At 39.0% G+C, this 18,570-nt stretch overlaps 2 protein-coding genes across 3 annotated transcripts; one reads left to right on the plus strand and one right to left on the minus strand.

Moving 5' to 3' along the window:
• Positions 1–2,522: 2,522 nt before the first annotated feature.
• On the minus strand, positions 2,523–5,420 carry LOC148103906 (uncharacterized). 2 transcript variants are annotated; one of them, XM_087834524.1, is made up of 6 exons: positions 5,300–5,420; positions 4,927–4,976; positions 4,474–4,824; positions 4,304–4,390; positions 3,073–3,141; positions 2,523–2,797 (listed from the first exon to the last, which is right to left on the minus strand). In XM_087834524.1, exons 2-6 carry the CDS (start codon positions 4,967–4,969, stop codon positions 2,664–2,666), a joined length of 684 nt encoding a protein of 227 aa, XP_087690650.1. In that variant the 5' UTR covers positions 4,970–4,976; positions 5,300–5,420; the 3' UTR covers positions 2,523–2,663. The 2 variants fall into 2 exon arrangements, with proteins under 2 accessions (XP_087690650.1, XP_087690642.1); XM_087834516.1 differs by having other exon boundaries at positions 3,031–3,141.
• Positions 5,421–11,331: 5,911 nt separating this feature from the next.
• On the plus strand, positions 11,332–17,236 carry LOC148103907 (uncharacterized). The gene is made up of 4 exons (XM_087834496.1): positions 11,332–11,552; positions 14,629–14,684; positions 14,792–15,151; positions 16,253–17,236. The coding sequence occupies exons 1-4, from the start codon at positions 11,332–11,334 to the stop codon at positions 16,444–16,446; spliced, it is 831 nt and encodes a 276-aa protein (XP_087690622.1). The 3' UTR covers positions 16,447–17,236.
• Positions 17,237–18,570: the final 1,334 nt, after the last annotated feature.

The raw sequence follows: 18,570 nt of genomic DNA on the forward strand, positions 1-18,570 counted from the left end.
CTAATTTTGTTAAAAGACATGTTTCCTCCTCTCTATGTCTTTGTCTTTTTCTTTTGATCATCTTTAGAAGTATTGAGCACTCACTGTCATACACTTATCGTCAAGGCTCCGCTGTGTAGCAGGCAGAGTGGGATCCAAATGTGAGGCTCGGAAAGCAAGACAAAAAACCCAAATTCTGCGGTGTTAATGTAAACATAACATAAGGCAGGAGCAAAAAAATCACACAACAAAAACCTAACTGGACCCACATGAGGAGGACCACACAGGTCCATCAATTTTCCCAAGAGTCAGACCATGCAATGCCCTGAGAAACTGTGTGGCTGGTTGGAAGGATTTCCAGGAGAAAGCCTCCCATCTCTAAAAAGAACACAGCCGCACAAAGTTGGACAAAACACATGACTTCTGGAACAATGCTTTTTGGACAAATGAGACCAAAGTGGGGATATTTGTCCGCAACTCATAGCCCCATGTTCAGAGAAAACCAAACCAACACAAACAAATCATACCAACTGCCTGTGCGGTGGTGAAAGGGAAGGATTTGGGCTTGTTGTCCAGCCACTGGATCTGTGCACTCTGTAGTACAAAGTATTCTACAGCCAAATGTAAAGCCATCTGTCCAAAAGCTAAAACTTGGCTTAAACAGGGTGCTGATCCCAAACACACCAGCAATGAATCAAGAGGCTGCAGTGGCCCAATCAGAAAAAGACCTCGACTGTATTTAACTGGTGTAGCGGGACCTCAAGCAAGCTGTACATACACAAATGTCTGCAAACCTCAATGAACTGAAGCAGCAGTGCAAAAAAGATTAGGTTAAAAATCCAACAATGTGAGATACTGATAAAGTCATACAGAAATCAATCACTTAATGTTAATTGAAATCCAGGAAGCAGTTTGGTGGAATAGAGACTTATATATGATTCATTTCCAACTACAGCAGCAGTATTCTTCTCAAATAGATGCTCTTCTTTAATAAACAAGATAGATACATGTTTATTAAAATTTAATTATAGCTATTATGCCATTTTGTTTTGTTTCTATCTTGAGTTGTTCTTTGTTCCTTTATATGGATATTGAGCATTCTTTTATTCAATGTAATGACTGAATTTATTTTCCATTCAACTGTAAAATGACCCAGTTTATTGATTTATTGTCTTAGGGCAGGAGGGAGATATTTTTATGTTGTTACATTTCATGTTTAAGAACTTCATTCTCTTCCACTTGTCCATACCAGGGTCATGAGGGTAGCTTGGATAGGCCCTATTCAGTGTAATTCAGTTTTATTTATATAGCACCAAATAACAGCAACAAGGTGCTTTATATTGTAAGGTAAAGAACCTACAAAAATACAAAGAAAACACAAACAACCCCAAAATCAAATGACTATATGGGTAAGCCTGTGGTGAGGCAAGGTAAACCCTGGACAGGTTGCCAATCTTAGCAGGGCTGTTTAAAAGCTAAGTTTAAGTTTCTTACATTTAAAATGATCATTTATGAAGAAAATGCAGTGTCTGTTATTTAGTATTATGTTTTTTTAATTGTTCATTCAGAGAATAAAATCTAAATTTCAAGAATAACATGGACTTAGATGAGCCCCATTGTTGACCTTTTGTTATCATTCTCTGTAGGTTTATAATTGCACAGTCCACAAACAGAATCTTGCATAGAGGTCATAAAAAGTTGGACACAGCCCTGCACCACGGGCCTTGGAGTCCTGTCATACTGGTTTCATGTGTACTGTGGGTGCTGCTGCCACCTGTTTGTTATGTGACAGTGAATCCTGAAGCATTGGCAAGTTTATTGGCATTGCCAGGCATGACAAAATAAGAATGAACAATGAAGGTAGGGTTGGACCTCAAAGAGATACTTTGTGTTTTCTGGGGATCTCAAAAAATGGTTTCCTATCCCAGCATCCAACGGGTATCTGACTGTCACATCTGATGTAGTGTTGTAGGATTTTAAACATATAGTTCAACAAACCGTGTCTGTTCAGAAGGAAAAATAACACATGTAAAATAATATTTACATGTTATTCTCAAAATCAACAATTAAAAAAAGATAATACTACTCAACAATCCAGCCTAAAATTATAGTGCAATTGCAGCACTAGATGGGGTGGTTAAGATCAGTGTTTCTGTTCTGGGATCCTTTTAAAGTACTGCAAAGTCAGTGACAAAAGAGTGCATGCAGTATAATTTGAAACTTTCAAATGCTGACTCCATGATCTGCTTTACTTACATATATTTTAAAGAAAAAAAGTATGTAATGTATTTGGGAAATGGACACCATAACTCACTGGGTCTATTATGATGGGGTTTTTTTTCTAAAATAATTTGTTTGACTTAGAGCTAAGAATCAGTGTTGTAACATCACATATGACTTTTCTATTTTTTCCTCGTTTGAAGGAAATCTTACAGGTGCAAAGATTCCCTTTCTTTTACTTATATATATTTTTTTGTATTTATTTTTTAAGCACAGCAGTAGAATTTAATTAAATCAAATTCACAACATTAACAGGCAGGGAATTCACTGTTGATTTAAGTCGTTTTATTACAGTGTGGACGTTTCCATGTGGTGTTGAACTGTAACAATAAACAGGACAGTCAGACTAAATCAAACGAGGACAACTGAGTCAAACATTTCGATCCAAAGTTTGCCAGTGTACCTTACCATCGTAACAGGTTACAAAGACCTCTTATGAAAAGTAATACAACTCCTGCAGTTGCCACATTTAAAAATGCCATTAGAACAAATAATGAGATTTTTTCATGACATGCCCTTTCTTCTGCTGGCTTTGGACCTGTGTGGAGAAAACAGACCATAAAATAAACAATTGTATCAAAGCCAACAAAAGGGACGTAACAGTACAGGCACAGAAATCAGCCAATTGTCAAACACAAAAAGGAACAAATCTGGAAACTAAACATTGTATTTAGACTTTAAGGGTAAGAATTGGGCTTGTTGTGCAGCAAGAAAGCTCTGTGATGTCACAGTTGGCAAATCTTTTTGCAGTTGATCAATGAGTAAACCCACCACCGTCTTTCAAAGGAAGTCCTGAATTAACTTCAGTATCACCTGCAATCAAAACTTTCTTTTTGTCGTCCACCTTTATTTTCCTCGCAATCATGTGCAGAGACGCAAAACCTGTACAGATAAAACAAAGGTAGAAACAGGAAAGCTTAAACAATAGAAACAGAAATAATAATAATAATAATAATAATAATAATAATAATAATAATAATAAAAAACTAGGTTCAAAAGTAGATGTAATAAAAAGACAAAACCAAATACATCAATCAAAATTACATGCATCTATTCACTGAAAAAAGTAAGTTGTTATTCTTTTTTTGATTAATAAAGCATGAAAAACTTGATTATGAATAAGAAATTCTGCCCCAAACAATAAATGATTGCATAATGTACATCATGTTATATAAAATTATATATCTATAACATGTATTTCCCGTGAGATGTCGCCCTGTGTTCATTACATGCTTGTTTGATTGCGTGGCAGCTATCACAAATGTGATGAAGTTCAGACCATTTTAACTTAAATATGTCACGGTGGGGTACGCCGGTGTAGTGAAGCAGTGGACCCAAATCCAGACAGAGAAGAAGACGGAGCGGAGACTTGAACCAAAAGCGAGCTGTTTTATTTAGGCTGGTAAACATGAACAAAGGCAAAATCAGGAGCGACAACTAAACTGGAACCCATACTGGGAAAACTAAAAGCCAACTGTGACGAAACATAGAGACAACTATAAAGACTATGACTGCTATGATTTCTATGACTCGGCGTGGTAACACAGACGTTCTGACAAAGACAGGCTAAACACACACAAGGGATTATCAGAGGAAGAGGAAACACATGGGGAAACAGCTGACACTAATGAACATAATGACACCACAGGGGAACTATAAAACTAAGCACACTGAACAAGGGAACACTAGACTTCCAAAATACAACAGGAAACACTGAGAGGCTGGCATGACATCACAAACTAGACAAAATGAAATACGCAGACAACAAATATATGACAAACTACCTAGAGAAGAACAGACTTACAGAAGAGGACCTAGATGGACCTAAACTAGAATACACTCATCTAAAACCTACAGAACTACACATATATTTATAATAAAACACACATTTACAAAAAGCACTCAAATTGCTGGGTCACAGACCCAGCCCGACAGAATAATTCCACAATTCACTGTAAATTTCAAACACCAAACCTTTTAGACGACTAAAGTGTGATGTGTTAAAAAGGGTACTCAGAACTGTGGATAAAGATTGTTGATTTACCTTTTGGTAGTCCAAATATCAGAGGTCTGAGTAAGACATAAGTGCTGTTTCCATCAGAGGTTCGACCCACACTCAAAACAAAATTTTCTGAGGATGAAAATCTGAATTAGATGAAAATCTGAACATTGTAGCTACAGTCCAGTCGTAAGGAGATACAGGAGTCAACTTACCATTTGTCTCGAGCCTCCATCTCTTCAGGCTGTCGTCGTAGTCGGCAGCCACGTCACACCTGTAGCTTCCAGAGTCTTCAGCTGTGACTCTGGACAGATGAAGTCTGATTCGTCCTCCTCTCAGAGCGTCTCTGTCAGTCTGAACTCGTCCTGCAAACTGCTCATCCTGAGACTCAGAGTCCTCCACTCCTCTGATCATTTTAAACAAAATCTTAGTGACGTCTGAGTGGAAAACACACATCATGTCAGCCAGAGACACGTCAGCTTGGAGCTGACTGTTCAATCTGATGGTGATGTTGTCGTCCTCCTTGGCCTCAAAGACAGTCGCAGTCCTTTTCAAAACAAACGTCCCTGTTGAGAAGACACCACCTCATTATTGTGTGTTCATTTATCCTTTTTATTTATTTATTTGAATTTACCAAAAGATAACTGTGTCTAAATGTGGACACTCACAGACAGAGGACGCCAGGCCGAGAAACAGAAGGATCCTGATCATCTTCTCTCTGTGAGAACGAATCAGAGGAAGAACGTTTTAATAAATATCTTTTTTTTTTAAAAAGACAATAAAAATAAAAGTGAAATATTTCACATTTTTCACCAGCTTAAAAACCACTGAGTGATTTCCCCACACAGAGTGTACACAGACACAGTTTCTGTGCAGCTCACCAGCACATGAATTAATATATGTCTATGAGCCAAACCATGATCATAATTATGCGCATGTTTCAGCTACAAGATTTAAAATGGTCTGTTGACATCAGAGTGAAGTGTGTTTTCAGTATTACTCCAATAACATGTTTAGATGTTTTTAGGCTTAGTTTTCTACCTGTTCTTGTGTTTCTCCGTCTCTGGCAGCTGTCTCTACGAACCATGAGCTCCTCTCTACGAACACGGAAGAGCATGTAAAGTTTTCCTGTTGACTTTACTGGGTGCGCTAAAGTGACACTTGCTCATAGGAGGTCATATGATTGTTGTCGTTTTCTCTCATATATATATATATATATATATATATATATATATATATATATATATATATATATATATATATATATTATTGTAGGGTTGTTACCTTATAATATAAAGTTTGTCTTGATTTGGTGCTATATTAATGAAACTGAATTAAACTCAAGCTGAACATTAGTCCATGGGGTCGATGGTCAGTAGCAAAATAAATTAAGTCAAATAAGACGGCCCCAAGGGACATCAAGGTAAAGGGATCTGTGTATGTTTTGTTTCCTTATTTATGTTTTTACTGTGTCACGTCATTAATTCAGGTAAACAACAAAACCACAACAACATAATAATAGCAATAATAGTAATAGAGATACTATTTTTTTATTATTATTATTATTATTATTATTATTATTATTATTATAGCCTAAGCATTAGTAGCACTGTAGACACCACTGTGCCGCTGTTTTCTTCCTGTTGCGCACTTTCATAAAACCCCTTGTGGTGTTTCTTGTTTTGCATCACATGAGCAAACTAAAAGCTGCTTTCCTGTCTCTGTCCTGCTTTTTCTGTCATGGTAGCTGTTTGCTTTTCTGACGCTGCTTGAAACTGATCATGGTTTGCCCACATACCACACGGTCTTTTTTTAAAAGGCGCTTGCATCAAAAAGTAAACAACAAAAGCACACACGTTCACACAGGATGTTTTAAAGTCTACTTACTTGTTTATAGGAGAGCGACCAGCAATCTGTCCACTTCGATTTAATAAGCTGAAAGAACAAACAACAGCCTGAATATTTCAGATAAAGAAGAAGCTTCAGCTCACTGTTAAACCTGTCTATTCAGACACGTGACAAACACAAAGTCTCCAAACTGCTCATTCCAGTCACACCCTGCTTTACAGACTGTGATTAAACATTTACATTACAGTAAAACAGAGATGTTATTTTTTTGGACCTGCTACTTTACTACCTACACTTAAAGACATTTTATAGATAAATAAATAAACCATGCACATAAAAAGCCTACTAGAGAATCAAATGCAAACTCTTATCGCTTCCCCTCTCAGTAGATTTGTATTCAGTTGGCTTTACTTTCAAGCCACGAGAACATAAGATAAGATATACTCAGCACTTCTCCTATCAGTGAGGTGAGGCATTAGTGGTAAGTGACCGCTCATGACTTTGTTTATGTTTCATCTTTTCTTTCAGTTTTAGTTAAAGGTCAATAACTCCGCTGTACCAGTGAACACAGCAGTAAAACTGGATCCGAGCAGCTGACAAACTGTTACGCACTTTATCAGCCTCTTAAGCCACCAAAGAAAAACATAAAGCAGATCCAATGAAGAGTAGATATAAATAAAATCATTGTGGTTTTATCAATGTAGAAACAAGAAAGCCTTCTCACACATGAGAGAGCTTCTTGTTTTCAGTTTGCTTTAAATGAAGCTTTGAATCAATAACTGTTCCAGGATATTTATGACACTGAACACACTCCACAATCTGAATTTCAATAAAAGTGACTTTGGGTGCATGCTTGTTGTTTGTTTTTTTATTAATGATCATGTCTTTAGTCTTACACTTAGTCTTGCTCAACTGAATGCAGGACTAATCACAGCATTTGACAAACTCAGCAAGCACTGGGCCGTGGCTGGATCTATTTTCCTGGAGCAGCCTGAAAGTTGTCTGCATACTTTAAAATGGCCCTATTTTCAAACTTACTCTAACATATATTTGTATACATTTGTATATAGGATAAATGATAAGGGTGAGTGCACAAATCCCTGTCGAGGAGCAGACCTGGTTGGACAGGACAATATTTACCTGGACTCTTTGGGTCCTGTTAACTAAAAAGTCAAGAATCAAACCGACAAGATTTTTATTCATGTTCACAACATTTGACTACAACAAGTGGTTCACTAAGAAAACTCAGCTGACCTCAAGCTCAATACCTGATACCAGACTGTGACCCCACCATCGCAAACCTGCATCTAACCTGGCAGTAAAACTAAAACCAGTCCCTGACTCTTTGTCGTGTCTCTGGATTCCCCAGCAGATGACTGAAGGCACAGAGAGGAGGGTAAAAGATGTTCCAACAAACTCAGAGTGATGACAAATCTCATCTTATATTTCATGTTGGGGTTCTTAAATTCACAGCATGGAGCAATTTTTACACACACAGACAGTGAATGACACACACTTGAAACACACAACATACTAGATACTTGAGGAGTCGTCAGTCCCTTATACTGCTGCCTGAGGAGGCTGCAGTCATGTGTACTGTAAGCGCTGCTGTCACCAATTTGCGTTGAAGCTGTTGTGTAATTGCTGAAGCAAAATTCCTGTTGGTGTCTGTATGCATGAAAAACTAGACCATGAACAGATGCTTTCTGTTTGTACTGATGGAAACTCTGAGACGGATACAACCTCAATTTCAGCTTCAAATAAACAATGTTTATTTAAACAATATCTATATTATATCTAGATAGATAGACTACAGTCAGTGTAGCAGAGGCAGGATTTGATACAAGAAAGCATTACAAGAGCTTGTAATGAAGCACTAGCTTCACTATTGAGCAGTATTGAGCTGAGTTTGGGTGGGGCGTCAGTAATTACATTTTTACACTGTGTCGAGCTTTCTAAGCTCAGAGGTTTGGAAACACTGCTCCAAGGTGTGGGTGGGTCAAAACACACACGTCATGTAACCATGGCTAATTGCGATATTTGGACTTCACTCAAGTTTCAACATGTGGTGTACCTGCTGCTTCCAGGCAGGCGAGGCACGGGGAATAACCTTTTCTTTTATGAACCAGAGGTTTTTTGTTTTGTTTTTTAACGGCGCACACACATGTAAGGAATAAAACAATATCTGATCTCATTATTGTTTTTGCTGTGGATTGTAAAGATCAATACAGACTGTTCAATCACTGAAACCCAGAGTGTCATTAAATAAATATCGGCACGGAGAGAGAGAGAGATGTGCTCTGTGCTGTAAATTTATTAAATGATCTGAAAAGAAACTTTCAATGTCACAATAAAAGAGGCAGACATTTCTCAGTTCTATTTTTCTCTATTGTTCCTACTTTCAATAGAAAATGCTCTATGAAGTGTGTTGGGGAACCCAGCAATACCACCTGGTGGTGAAGAAGTTAATTACAGTCACAGGACCTGTTGCCTTTTCAGCTCCGCTTTAATTGCTGACTCTGCGGCTTACCGTGCACTGGACATTTTCTTCTACCACATACACACACACCCCACGCATATACACCCCATGTCCAGCATCATTTCTATGAAGAATAAACTATTTAACCCTGACATCCCTTCTCCTGACCCTGATCCTCTAACAGGAAACTAAGTCCATGCTGTTTCCGCTTCAGTCAGCTGCACTTAATGTTTGAGTTTGCCCCACATACGGCTCAGTCAGAAACTGAAGGACGATTCATCCTGCAAAAAAGCAAGAAAAAAATCCATTAATTGCACATGGTCTACTTCGTACTAACTCTCAAGAAAATATTAATATTATTATATTTTTTTATTATTCCAACTGTTGTAACGTAAAATCTCATACATGCAGATTCAATCTGAATAAATCATGCCCATGTCACCAGATATGGCTTCCAGAGCAGTAATATACTACTACTAATAATAATAACAATAATGAAGTTTCTTTATCCTCCTTGAACAACCTCTGAATGTGTTTGCTGAGGTTGAAAAGCTGTTGGTCAGTGTAAAATGGACTGTCGCGATTAAATCCGGGCATGTTGCCGCTTGTTATAAATAGAAGCATCAAAAACATCCATTCAGTAACAACAAGTATCAGCCAAGATGTTAATCCTGCAGGCGCCTCACCTGCCTGGAAGCAGCAGCTAAGCAAGGCCACCTGGCGAATTTGTGGCGGAGTGCACCAAAACCGCAATTAACCACAATCACGTGACCTGGGTGTTTCCAACCATACTTTGGAGCTTTATTTCCAAACACGACACAGTCTCATTGTTAGTATAGCTTAAGGGAATTCAACAGAGAAAAACAAATAAAAACCTAAGAGTAAAGTAAAGTAAAAACACAAACAAGAAATTCAAAACTGCAAAATTGTCTAACACTAGAGACTAAATAAAAAAAAAAAAACGATAGTAAATAAAATCAAATAAAAAACATCGAAGAATAAGTTTGATTAAAAACCCAAAGTACCTGAAAAATAAGGGGAAAAGGAATTGAAACCGGTTACAGCCAGTTAACTTCACATTAGTGATGTGTAAGTCGTGAATGAAATGGCTCTTAAATTTGTTTAAAAGGAAGAAGCTGAAAATGTAAATAGTTAAAAGTTGAACTGTGAATAGTTCGTTTTTGTATTATATGATTTATTTATTACATTTTATGTGGAGTGAATAAATAAAAGTATATTTACGGTGGACCCTAGAGACAAAGCATGTACAAACTTCAAAACACATAAAAACTCAGAAGCATGTAAAAACTCCAAAACACGTACAAAACACAACAGAAGTGCTCCAGGATGCTCGGCGCAGTGTTGAGCTTTTGTTACCTAGTGGCTACACAAGCCAGCAAGTACCCACGACCGGATTTGGTGTGTGGTAGTAACAGGTAAATGAACATTTTTTTAAATTATTTGAATATATGAGTGCTTGTGTATAAATAGACAAACCATACAAGTATGCTTTCAATTGTGTAATTTAAGTGATCTAGGTAGCTGTGTTTTGGAGTTTGTATGTGCTTTTTGGAGTTTGTACGTGTTTTGTCTCTAGGGGCCACCGTAAATATTTATATATAAACATATATAAATAAAACCACTTTTTTTACATTAGTAATTCCTTTTGTGCATAATTTTATATTATTGTTAATAATAAATTAATTAAAGCAACAAAACAACCTGAAGAAGAGTCGGTTCGAAGCCGAAAGAGCCGGTTCTCTAAAAAGAGCCGGAAATCCCATCACTACACTTACTGTTTCCCAATTACTACGGAAACTGGCATTTGAACGGCTGGTGTTCTGGGAATCCATCCTACCCGTTATTTCTTAAATTAATTCATGAAATTAATTAAGTGGCGAACCGTCCTACCTTTGTGAATATTAGCCAGAAAAATACTCTGATGGCTAAAATTCAGTGCCAAACCATCCTACCTTTGTTAATCTGAGCTAGAAGCATACTTTAACAGCTAAAATTAAGTGCCAAACCATGCTACCTTTGTGAATGTGACCTACAAGCATACTTTAACGGGTAAAATGAAGTGCCAAACCACCCTGGCTTTACGAATATAAGCTACAAGCATACTCTGATGGGCAACGTTAAGTGGCAAACCGTCATACCTACTTATATTTGTGCTGGTATTCCTCTGTGACAGCAGAAATGTGCATAAACTACTTACGGTAGGACGTTTTGCCAAAGTAGAAGGTTTGTCAGAACACCGGTTTGATCAGCAAGACCTGTTATTTGTCTCACGCACACTAGACAAACATGGTGGGTGTGGATGTTTTCCTAGTGCCCTCGAAAACAGCTGAATCGTAATAGATCACGTCAGTCCCCACAGTCCGCTTGATGCCCAAACAACACTGACAAAGGCAACCTGAACTCTTCCTCGCGTTAATAACAACAGTTAACCCTTTCACCTACACAGGAATACAAGCACATGGATAAATCAGATGTACACGAGGGCACACGTTGTCTTCCCCGATGTGTAAAAACTGTCTTAAAGTTGTCTCTCCAGCGTCAGACCGACAAAAGATCATAAAAAAATAAACTTTTAGCTCATGTATCTGTAATACAAAATAAGCTTAACGGTGAGTTTGGACAGAACGATATCTAAATAACCGGAATATCAAGAAAAGCGGAGAAAAAAAGAGGAAAAAAGAAATAAAAACTCAGTCGAATTAGTTAAGAATGACTTGATTGGTCGATGGATGGCAACGTTTATAGAGGGCGGGGCTTCACTGCCCCGGGCTCACTGAAGACGACAGCGCTATATCTGATAGAGGAAACCATAGGAGCACGAAGTTCGTTTTTGTGCTACATTTGTGTGTTTCATTTTTTCATGTGTGAGGATGTAGCTCCGTCCTTCACTCGCTCAGCAGCACCAGAGTTTTATTCCCACGGTGCCCTGTCCACAGTCATCGCAGGGTAAGCGGGTAAGCGCTGTTTCTCAGTGATTTCTTGGTCATTTTTACCTGCAGTGTCTTGTACTTCTGCTCTGAAGGATGCTGTCTTTTCATTCATTCATTAAACGGTTGGATCGTCTCAGTAAGGAGAGAAAAAAAGGACTTACATCGATTGGCTTGGGGAGGAAAGGATGTGCAACAGGTTTGGATTAAGGATAGAGGTGGGAATGTGCCTGCGAGTGAAGGTGGTGTGTTGAAGAGGTTGGATGGGGTACTTTGAGGAGATTGAAGAAAAATGAGAGAGAGGTGGGGGAGGAGTGCTGGATGACGGTTGGTGATCCAGGAAATGCAAAGTTTTAATAAAGAGGAAGTGAGGGCAGCTGTGGAGGGGATGGAGAGTGGAAGTGCATGTGGCCCAGATGGCAAACCTGTGCAGGTGTGATATGTGGCAGAGAGAGAGAGAGAGAGGTGGAGTTTTTGAACTGACTGTTGAACACAATCATGGATCACAAACCAGAACAAATGTGCTGGTGCTGATTTTCCAAGAGCAAAGGTGATGTGCAGAGCCCAAGTAAGTACAGGTGGCTCAAGCTGATGAGCCACACCGTGAAGATATGGGAAGAAGTTGTTGATGATCAGTGAGCAGCAGGCTTCATGCCAAGAAAGAGCTTCTTGTATGCAGTGATTATGAAGAGGCTGACAGATGAGGTCAGGCAACAGTGTCCGTGGACTGTGATGTTTGCAGATCACATATAGTGATTTGTAGTGAGAGTAGAGAGCAGGTGGAAGAAGCCTGGATAGGTGGAGGGATGCTCTGGCTAGAAGTTGAATGAAAGCCAGTAGAAGTAAGTCAGAGTACGTGTGTGTGAATGAGAAGGAGGCGGGTGTAACAGTGAAGGCAGATAAGTTTTAAATACCATCCAAAGCGAAAGACAAGAGAAGCGAGGAAGTGCGTGCAGGAAGGGTGGAGTGGGTGGAGACGAGTGTCAGAGGTGATTTGTGGGAGAAGGACCGCAGCTTGAGTGAAAGGACATTTTTCTTTTCCCCAAATAAATATGATGTTCTCCCAGCAGCTGTATTCAATAATCGGAGTCAACAAGACCAAAGAAGGAAATGTGCCTTCAGTACAGTAGATAAAACATTTCATTCACTTCCTGTTTCCTAAAACTGTACGCGTTGCATTAAAAAGCACACTGCCATGACCCTTTTGTGTCGACACCAAGATGTGAAGCAAGAACAAGAATAAACTTTAGTAATAATGTGGTTTACAAATTTGCAATAACAATCATGCAGTGAGAAAATAGTCTTTTGTTTATGTATATGCATCTGTTATCCTTTAATATTAGAGGAAAAAAATACTAATCTTTTTGAGAACTGAGAGGAATCCAGTGTGAGGTGAGGGGAGGAGGGGGCATGCAAACTCCACAGAGAAAGAGCGAGCTGAGCAGATGTTTCTGTTTTTCAGTTGTTATGGTTTTAAAAATAATTTAGAAGCAGAAATAAAAAAAAAAGTCTAAAGTTGTGCTGCAGGTTTCTGCTCCTAAAATATAACTTTGGATTTCTACAGAGTCAAACTAAAGCTTTGGCAGCAGGCTGCTGCTTTCATTTCATTTGCCTGTCAAATCAACACAGAGAGGCCTGATGAACTCATGTCTGTGTTACTGATGAGAATTATTAGTTATTATTAATCTCTTGGTGTCTTTTACAGCTTGTCAAATAGTCGCAGCAGATGGCCGCCCCTCCCTGAGCCTGGTTCTGCTGGAGGTTTCTTCCTGTTAAAAGGGAGTTTTTCCTTCCCACTGTTAGGAGGTCATATGATTGTTGTGCTTATGCTCACTTTGTAGCATAAGGCACCTGCCTTATGCTACAAAGTGAGTCTGTCTCACCCAGGGTGTCTTCCCCTTATCTGCATTACCACTGCCCGCTAGAATAAATGGGCCCTGATTTAGGGATAAGCTGTTTTCTAGTTTGGGCTACCCTTACCCCCTTCCTGATGTCATCCTCCCACTGTACCTGTCGGCGGATGTAACTCACTGTGTTACGGCCTAATATTGATTTTTGAATTGATTACCTCTGACACATAAGTCCCAGCTTTCCCAATCCTCATCACAGCTAAGTTTTGCTTATAATTTAAATATATATTTTTTAAGCATAAAAGTTATTCACTCATCACACGAGGGCCTCAGTGATGACCGATCACTTTGAAATGGGAGCGACACACTGAACGAAGAAAACAGAAATGACAGTATCGATTGCACCACATTCATATCGATCTGACACCAATACCAGCGTCCACATGGATACTATTAATATTAATATTTCGATCTATCTGCCGATCCCTACTATGTACTGGGCACGGACTGATGCCTTTAAAAGGCCATAGTAACTTTTTTTCTCCCAGAGGCTGAAGGGAATGATGCTTAGTGTTGCACAGCTGTGGTGAGTGACATCATAATAGTTCTGTGGCTGTTTGAGTCTCTATGAACTTGAGAAGCCAAAGCTGGAAAGTGTTGATATATTTTTACTTTTCCAAACCTACCTCAAGTGCTTTGTTTTGTTTTGATCACTTTTTTGTAATAATCTCTGTCCTGGATTTTTTATTTTTATTTTTTTAAGTTGATGCTAACATGTTACTTTAACAAGAAGGACCTGAAGCACACACCGAAGTCAAAGTCGAGCTATATTTATTTGCACCGTTTGCTACCTTTGTTGCTTCACACCACACACCAATCCTGTCAGGTCCTGTTAACCTACTGAAATACGGAATGAATGACCTAGTGATGATAAACAGCTATGTGGGTCAGCCTCCCCTGAAACCACACCCTGAACCTGCTGCTCCACCCCATCCCTGCAGCTGAGTCATAAGCCACACCCGTCGTGGTTGCATAAGCAGGATTCTGACTTCTACTGAAGTAAACAGACTAAATATTTTTTTCAGCTCTTGGTGACCGAGTTAACGTTACTTCTAACAAGATCATGAACAGGATCAGATGTAATGAGTGAATGAAGTCAGACTGTAGATTTTCCTTCTTCTACCTGTACTGCCTGACCTTTGACCTCAAGTGTTGATGACTCTTCACCTCTGTCTCCTCTCACAGGGAGAAGATGATCTGCAGGATCCTGCTGCTCATCATCCTCACCTCATGTGTCTCTGGTTAGTTTACAGCTTCACTTTATGAACTCCAAATAAAGCTCAACAACAGATTTGTTCCAGTTCTCAGTGTGTCTGCTCCTCTCTTTCCCTCTCTGTCTCCTCAACAGGATCATTTGTAGTCAATGTGACACAGACCTCCTATCAGGCAGAGGAGAACCACAACATCACACTGGAGTGGACGTTCACCACCAAACATGACAACTCCACAAACTCTGTTTCCATCATCTGTCAACAGATGACTAATTATGAAACCTCGGGCTTCTATCATGTGTCCAATGGTGTTGAGGTGTCAGAGTCTCAGGATGCAAAGTTTTCAGGGCGAGTCCAGAGTGACAAAGACGCCCTCAGAGAAGGACGAATCAGACTTCAACTGTCCAGACTCAGGACTGATGATTCGGGTCTGTACCTGTGTGAGGTGAAAACCGAGTATGATTATGGCTTTGACTACTGTCGACTCAGCATACGTGGTAAGAAGGTTAAAGCAGTACGAATTACTCCATCTTGACATTCAGAAACCAACAAAGAATATTTGTTTTCCTAAAACAAATAATAGAACAGGGGTGGGCAATTTCAGTCCATGAGGGGTCCAGTCCTGCAGGTTTTAGATCTCACCTTGGGTCAACACACCTGAATCAAATGATTACTTCGTTACCAGGCCTCTGGAGAACTTCAGGACATGTTGAGGAGCTAATTTAGCCATTTAAATCAGCTGTGTTGGGTCGAGGACACATCTAAATCCTGCAGGGACACCGGCTCTCGTGGACTGGGATTGCCCACCCCTGTAATAGAATCTGTTTATATTCTAAATATACATTCGAATAACACTTCTTTAAAAATAGCATAAATTGATAAAAGCAGTACAAATTGTTTTTATAAAGATTTAAAATTAGATGAAGTTCCTCCTGCCTGTGCTTTAAAGATCAAAGCAATGTAAATTTTGAAAGCATAAAGTCTGCAAATAGCTGTATTTTTTCTATCTGAAGGATACTGTGTCTGCATCTCAGAACCTTGAAAGTTTTTTTTTTTTTTTTTTTGCCTTTTTAAAGCTGGACAAAAGAGTAGAAAAGACAATTTCCAATGTTCAAGGCACAGGCGTCGAACTCCAGGCCTCGAGGGCTGTTGTCCTGCAGGTTTTAGATGTGTCCTTGAACCAACACAGCTGATTCAAATGGCTAAATTGCCTCCCCAACATGTCTTATAATTCTCCAGAGGCCTGGTAATGAAGTAATCATTTGATTCAGGTGTGTTGACCCATGGTGTTATCTAAAACCTGCAGGACACCGGCCCTTGAGGCCTGGAGTTCGACACCCCAGGTTAAAGGGGTCATATATCACTGTACTGATATACAGTTGACTTGTTGGTTCCCTTTAACTTCATATTTATCAATTCTGCAATATAAGAGAGCAGCAGGGCCTGTCAGTAATCTTATTGTTCATCGAGTTCTTTATGCTCCAGTTGTTATCAAAGTTTTTTGTTGTTTCTTTCTTTAGGATGCTTTCAGAACAGGAACTGCTAACAGCTACCAGTGATATTAAAATATTCTCTCTTCATTTTTCTCTCCTTTGCAGCAGCTGCTGTTCGTTCCAAACCTCAGGGATCAACTTTGAGTCCATCAGCACACACCTGGATGCAAAGGACGGTCCTCTACACTGCACTGGGATTCGAACTGGCAGCTTTACTTGGCTTTACAGTTTTACTGGTTAATCGCTTCTGTGCCTTAAGATGTCGTACTCGGCTGAGAAGATACCAAAATTTCATTTAAATGTTTAACAGGAGCTTTGTGGTGTCGTTTTGCACCAAGAGAAATTAAAAGCAGGACTTGGAGGGAGCCATCAGGCAGAAAACCTGACGTTCAAGAATCCAAGACTGCATAATGTATGTTTGAAGTATCAGAAAGCCTCATTGTGATATGAAGTGCATATCATGTGCTCATGTATCACTGCAGAAAGGATGATGGGGTAGGTTATGCTCCCATGTGTGTCCTGTTTATTATTTCTAAGCTGGACGCTCATCCTGCCACCAAATGGGAACTTTAAAAAAAACCCAAAAACAAACGTTTGCTCTCTTCAGTTTGTACGGCCTTTAATCCACCAGAGGATTTAGCCTATAAATGTGCTGTTTTCCCATCAGCTGTATTCAGTGGTTAAACTTTAACAAGTGCCTGGAGTCAACAAGACCAAAGAAGGAAATGTTCTGTTATTTAATCCTGACAGTAGGGACTGGACTTTGTTACGGCAGATAACACGCTTCATTTGCTTCCTGTTTCCTCAACGTGTATGTGTTCCTTTAAGAAGCACACTGTCACGACCCTTTTGTTTTTACAAACAGCAATAAACTTTATTAATAAGAGTTTACAAGATTTGCAATAAAAAACATGCAGTGACAAAATAGTCCTTTCTTTATGCACATACAAGAGTTAGGCTTTGTTATTAGACTTTGATACATGCATATTCCATAAACAAGGGTCTCAGGTGAGCAGATGGTTCAATGTTTCATTGCTTATGGTTTTAAAAATACTTTAGAAGCAGAAATAAAAGAAAAGTGTAAAATTCTGCTGCAGGTTCCTGTTCCTAAAATGTAACTTATGGTTTCAACAAACTCAAACTAAAGCTGTGGCAGCAGCTTTTATTTCATTTCTCTCTCAAATCAACATGCACAGGCTGATGAACTCGATTTCTTTGAGCTGGAGTTCGTGAACTGGAGGAATTTCATGTCTCGTGCCCGATGCTTTCTTCTTGTTTTAAATCCAGTCTAAACTTTGAACCACACTCAGATTTCAAGACGCTGCCTGCAGGACACAAATCATGTCTGGAAACAGATTCTGAGGTCAATATGAGACGTTGTTCCTGCATGAAGATACAACATACAGTTCTTTATGCATTATGGAGAAGGAGTATAACAGCAACAAGAATTTCATCAAAATGATTTAGGCATGGAAAGATTTGTTTTTATAGGGAAAGAAAAATATCCATGAAAATAAGTATTTTCCTCCACTTATGGAACTAAGTGAAATTCACCCTCTTGGCCAGATGATGGTGCTATAAGCTCACCACTTCACTGTATCCAATCAAATATATTATTAGTAGTAGTAGTATTAATAATAACATTATTATTATTTTATGGCACTTATTGCAAACTGCTTCAGTAAAACACCCTAAACAACACAATAAATATCAAACAAAATAAAAAAGCAACACTAACCGAACCATATCCATGTCAGTTAGGACATGCAAGAATTTCTTGATCTCTTAAAACAAGATACAGTGGGATTCAAAACAAGTTTAAAATTAACATTACTTAAAACAGTAATATGGAGGTTAAATGAGAATGTCAAAGATGTAATGACATTTATAATAAAACAGTAAATGTTTGATCATCGTTTCTTTCTTTACACATCGGGGGAAACTGCTGTAGTTGGGGCAGCTGTGGCTACAACTGTAGCTTGCCTCCACCAGTGTGTGAATGTGAGAGTGAATGAATTGTACAGCACTTTGAGGTTCTCGAAAAGCGCTATATAAATGCAATCCGTCATTATTATTATTAGTTATGTAACAGTCAAACCAAGTGTGGCACAAACATCATGAAACAGAAAAACTACAGTTTTCTGTTTTAGATCATAAACTGCTGTCTGACATTTCAAACAGATGTTAATGGGAGAGAGGTTCATGTCTATAAGTACATCTGAAATGATGTGTCCTCATAGGAAGCGGGTCCTTCAGAAAAAGTCCCCTTAGTCCTGATGGGTTGTGTCTCTAAGGCACTCCCTGCTGGGTTTTGTGGCTTTTTCTCCTGTCCAATAATCACAGAAACTACAGCAGCTACTCCCAGCCCCAGACCAACGTACAAGCTCATGCTTCTCCAGCTCTCTAGAGGACTCAGTGTCAGT

The sequence above is a fragment of the Neolamprologus brichardi genome, chromosome 3, assembly GCF_056152115.1.
Source record: "Neolamprologus brichardi isolate AB-2024 chromosome 3, ASM5615211v1, whole genome shotgun sequence".
NCBI classification, from domain to species: domain Eukaryota; kingdom Metazoa; phylum Chordata; class Actinopteri; order Cichliformes; family Cichlidae; genus Neolamprologus; species Neolamprologus brichardi.

Coding starts and splice junctions, on each gene's coding strand:
- LOC148103906 (XM_087834516.1), bottom strand. CDS start 4,969: ATGATCAGGATCCTTCTGTTTCTCGGCCTGGCGTCCTCTGTCT. Junction 4,825..4,926: donor CGGCCTGGCGTCCTCTGTCT/GTGAGTGTCCAC, acceptor TCTTCTCAACAG/GGACGTTTGTTTTGAAAAGG. Junction 2,798..3,030: donor ACTTCCTTTGAAAGACGGTG/GTGGGTTTACTC, acceptor TTCTCCACACAG/GTCCAAAGCCAGCAGAAGAA.
- LOC148103907 (XM_087834496.1), top strand. CDS start 11,332: ATGGATGGCAACGTTTATAGAGGGCGGGGCTTCACTGCCCCGGGCTCA. Junction 14,685..14,791: donor CCTCACCTCATGTGTCTCTG/GTTAGTTTACAG, acceptor TCTCCTCAACAG/GATCATTTGTAGTCAATGTG. Junction 15,152..16,252: donor CTGTCGACTCAGCATACGTG/GTAAGAAGGTTA, acceptor TCTCCTTTGCAG/CAGCTGCTGTTCGTTCCAAA.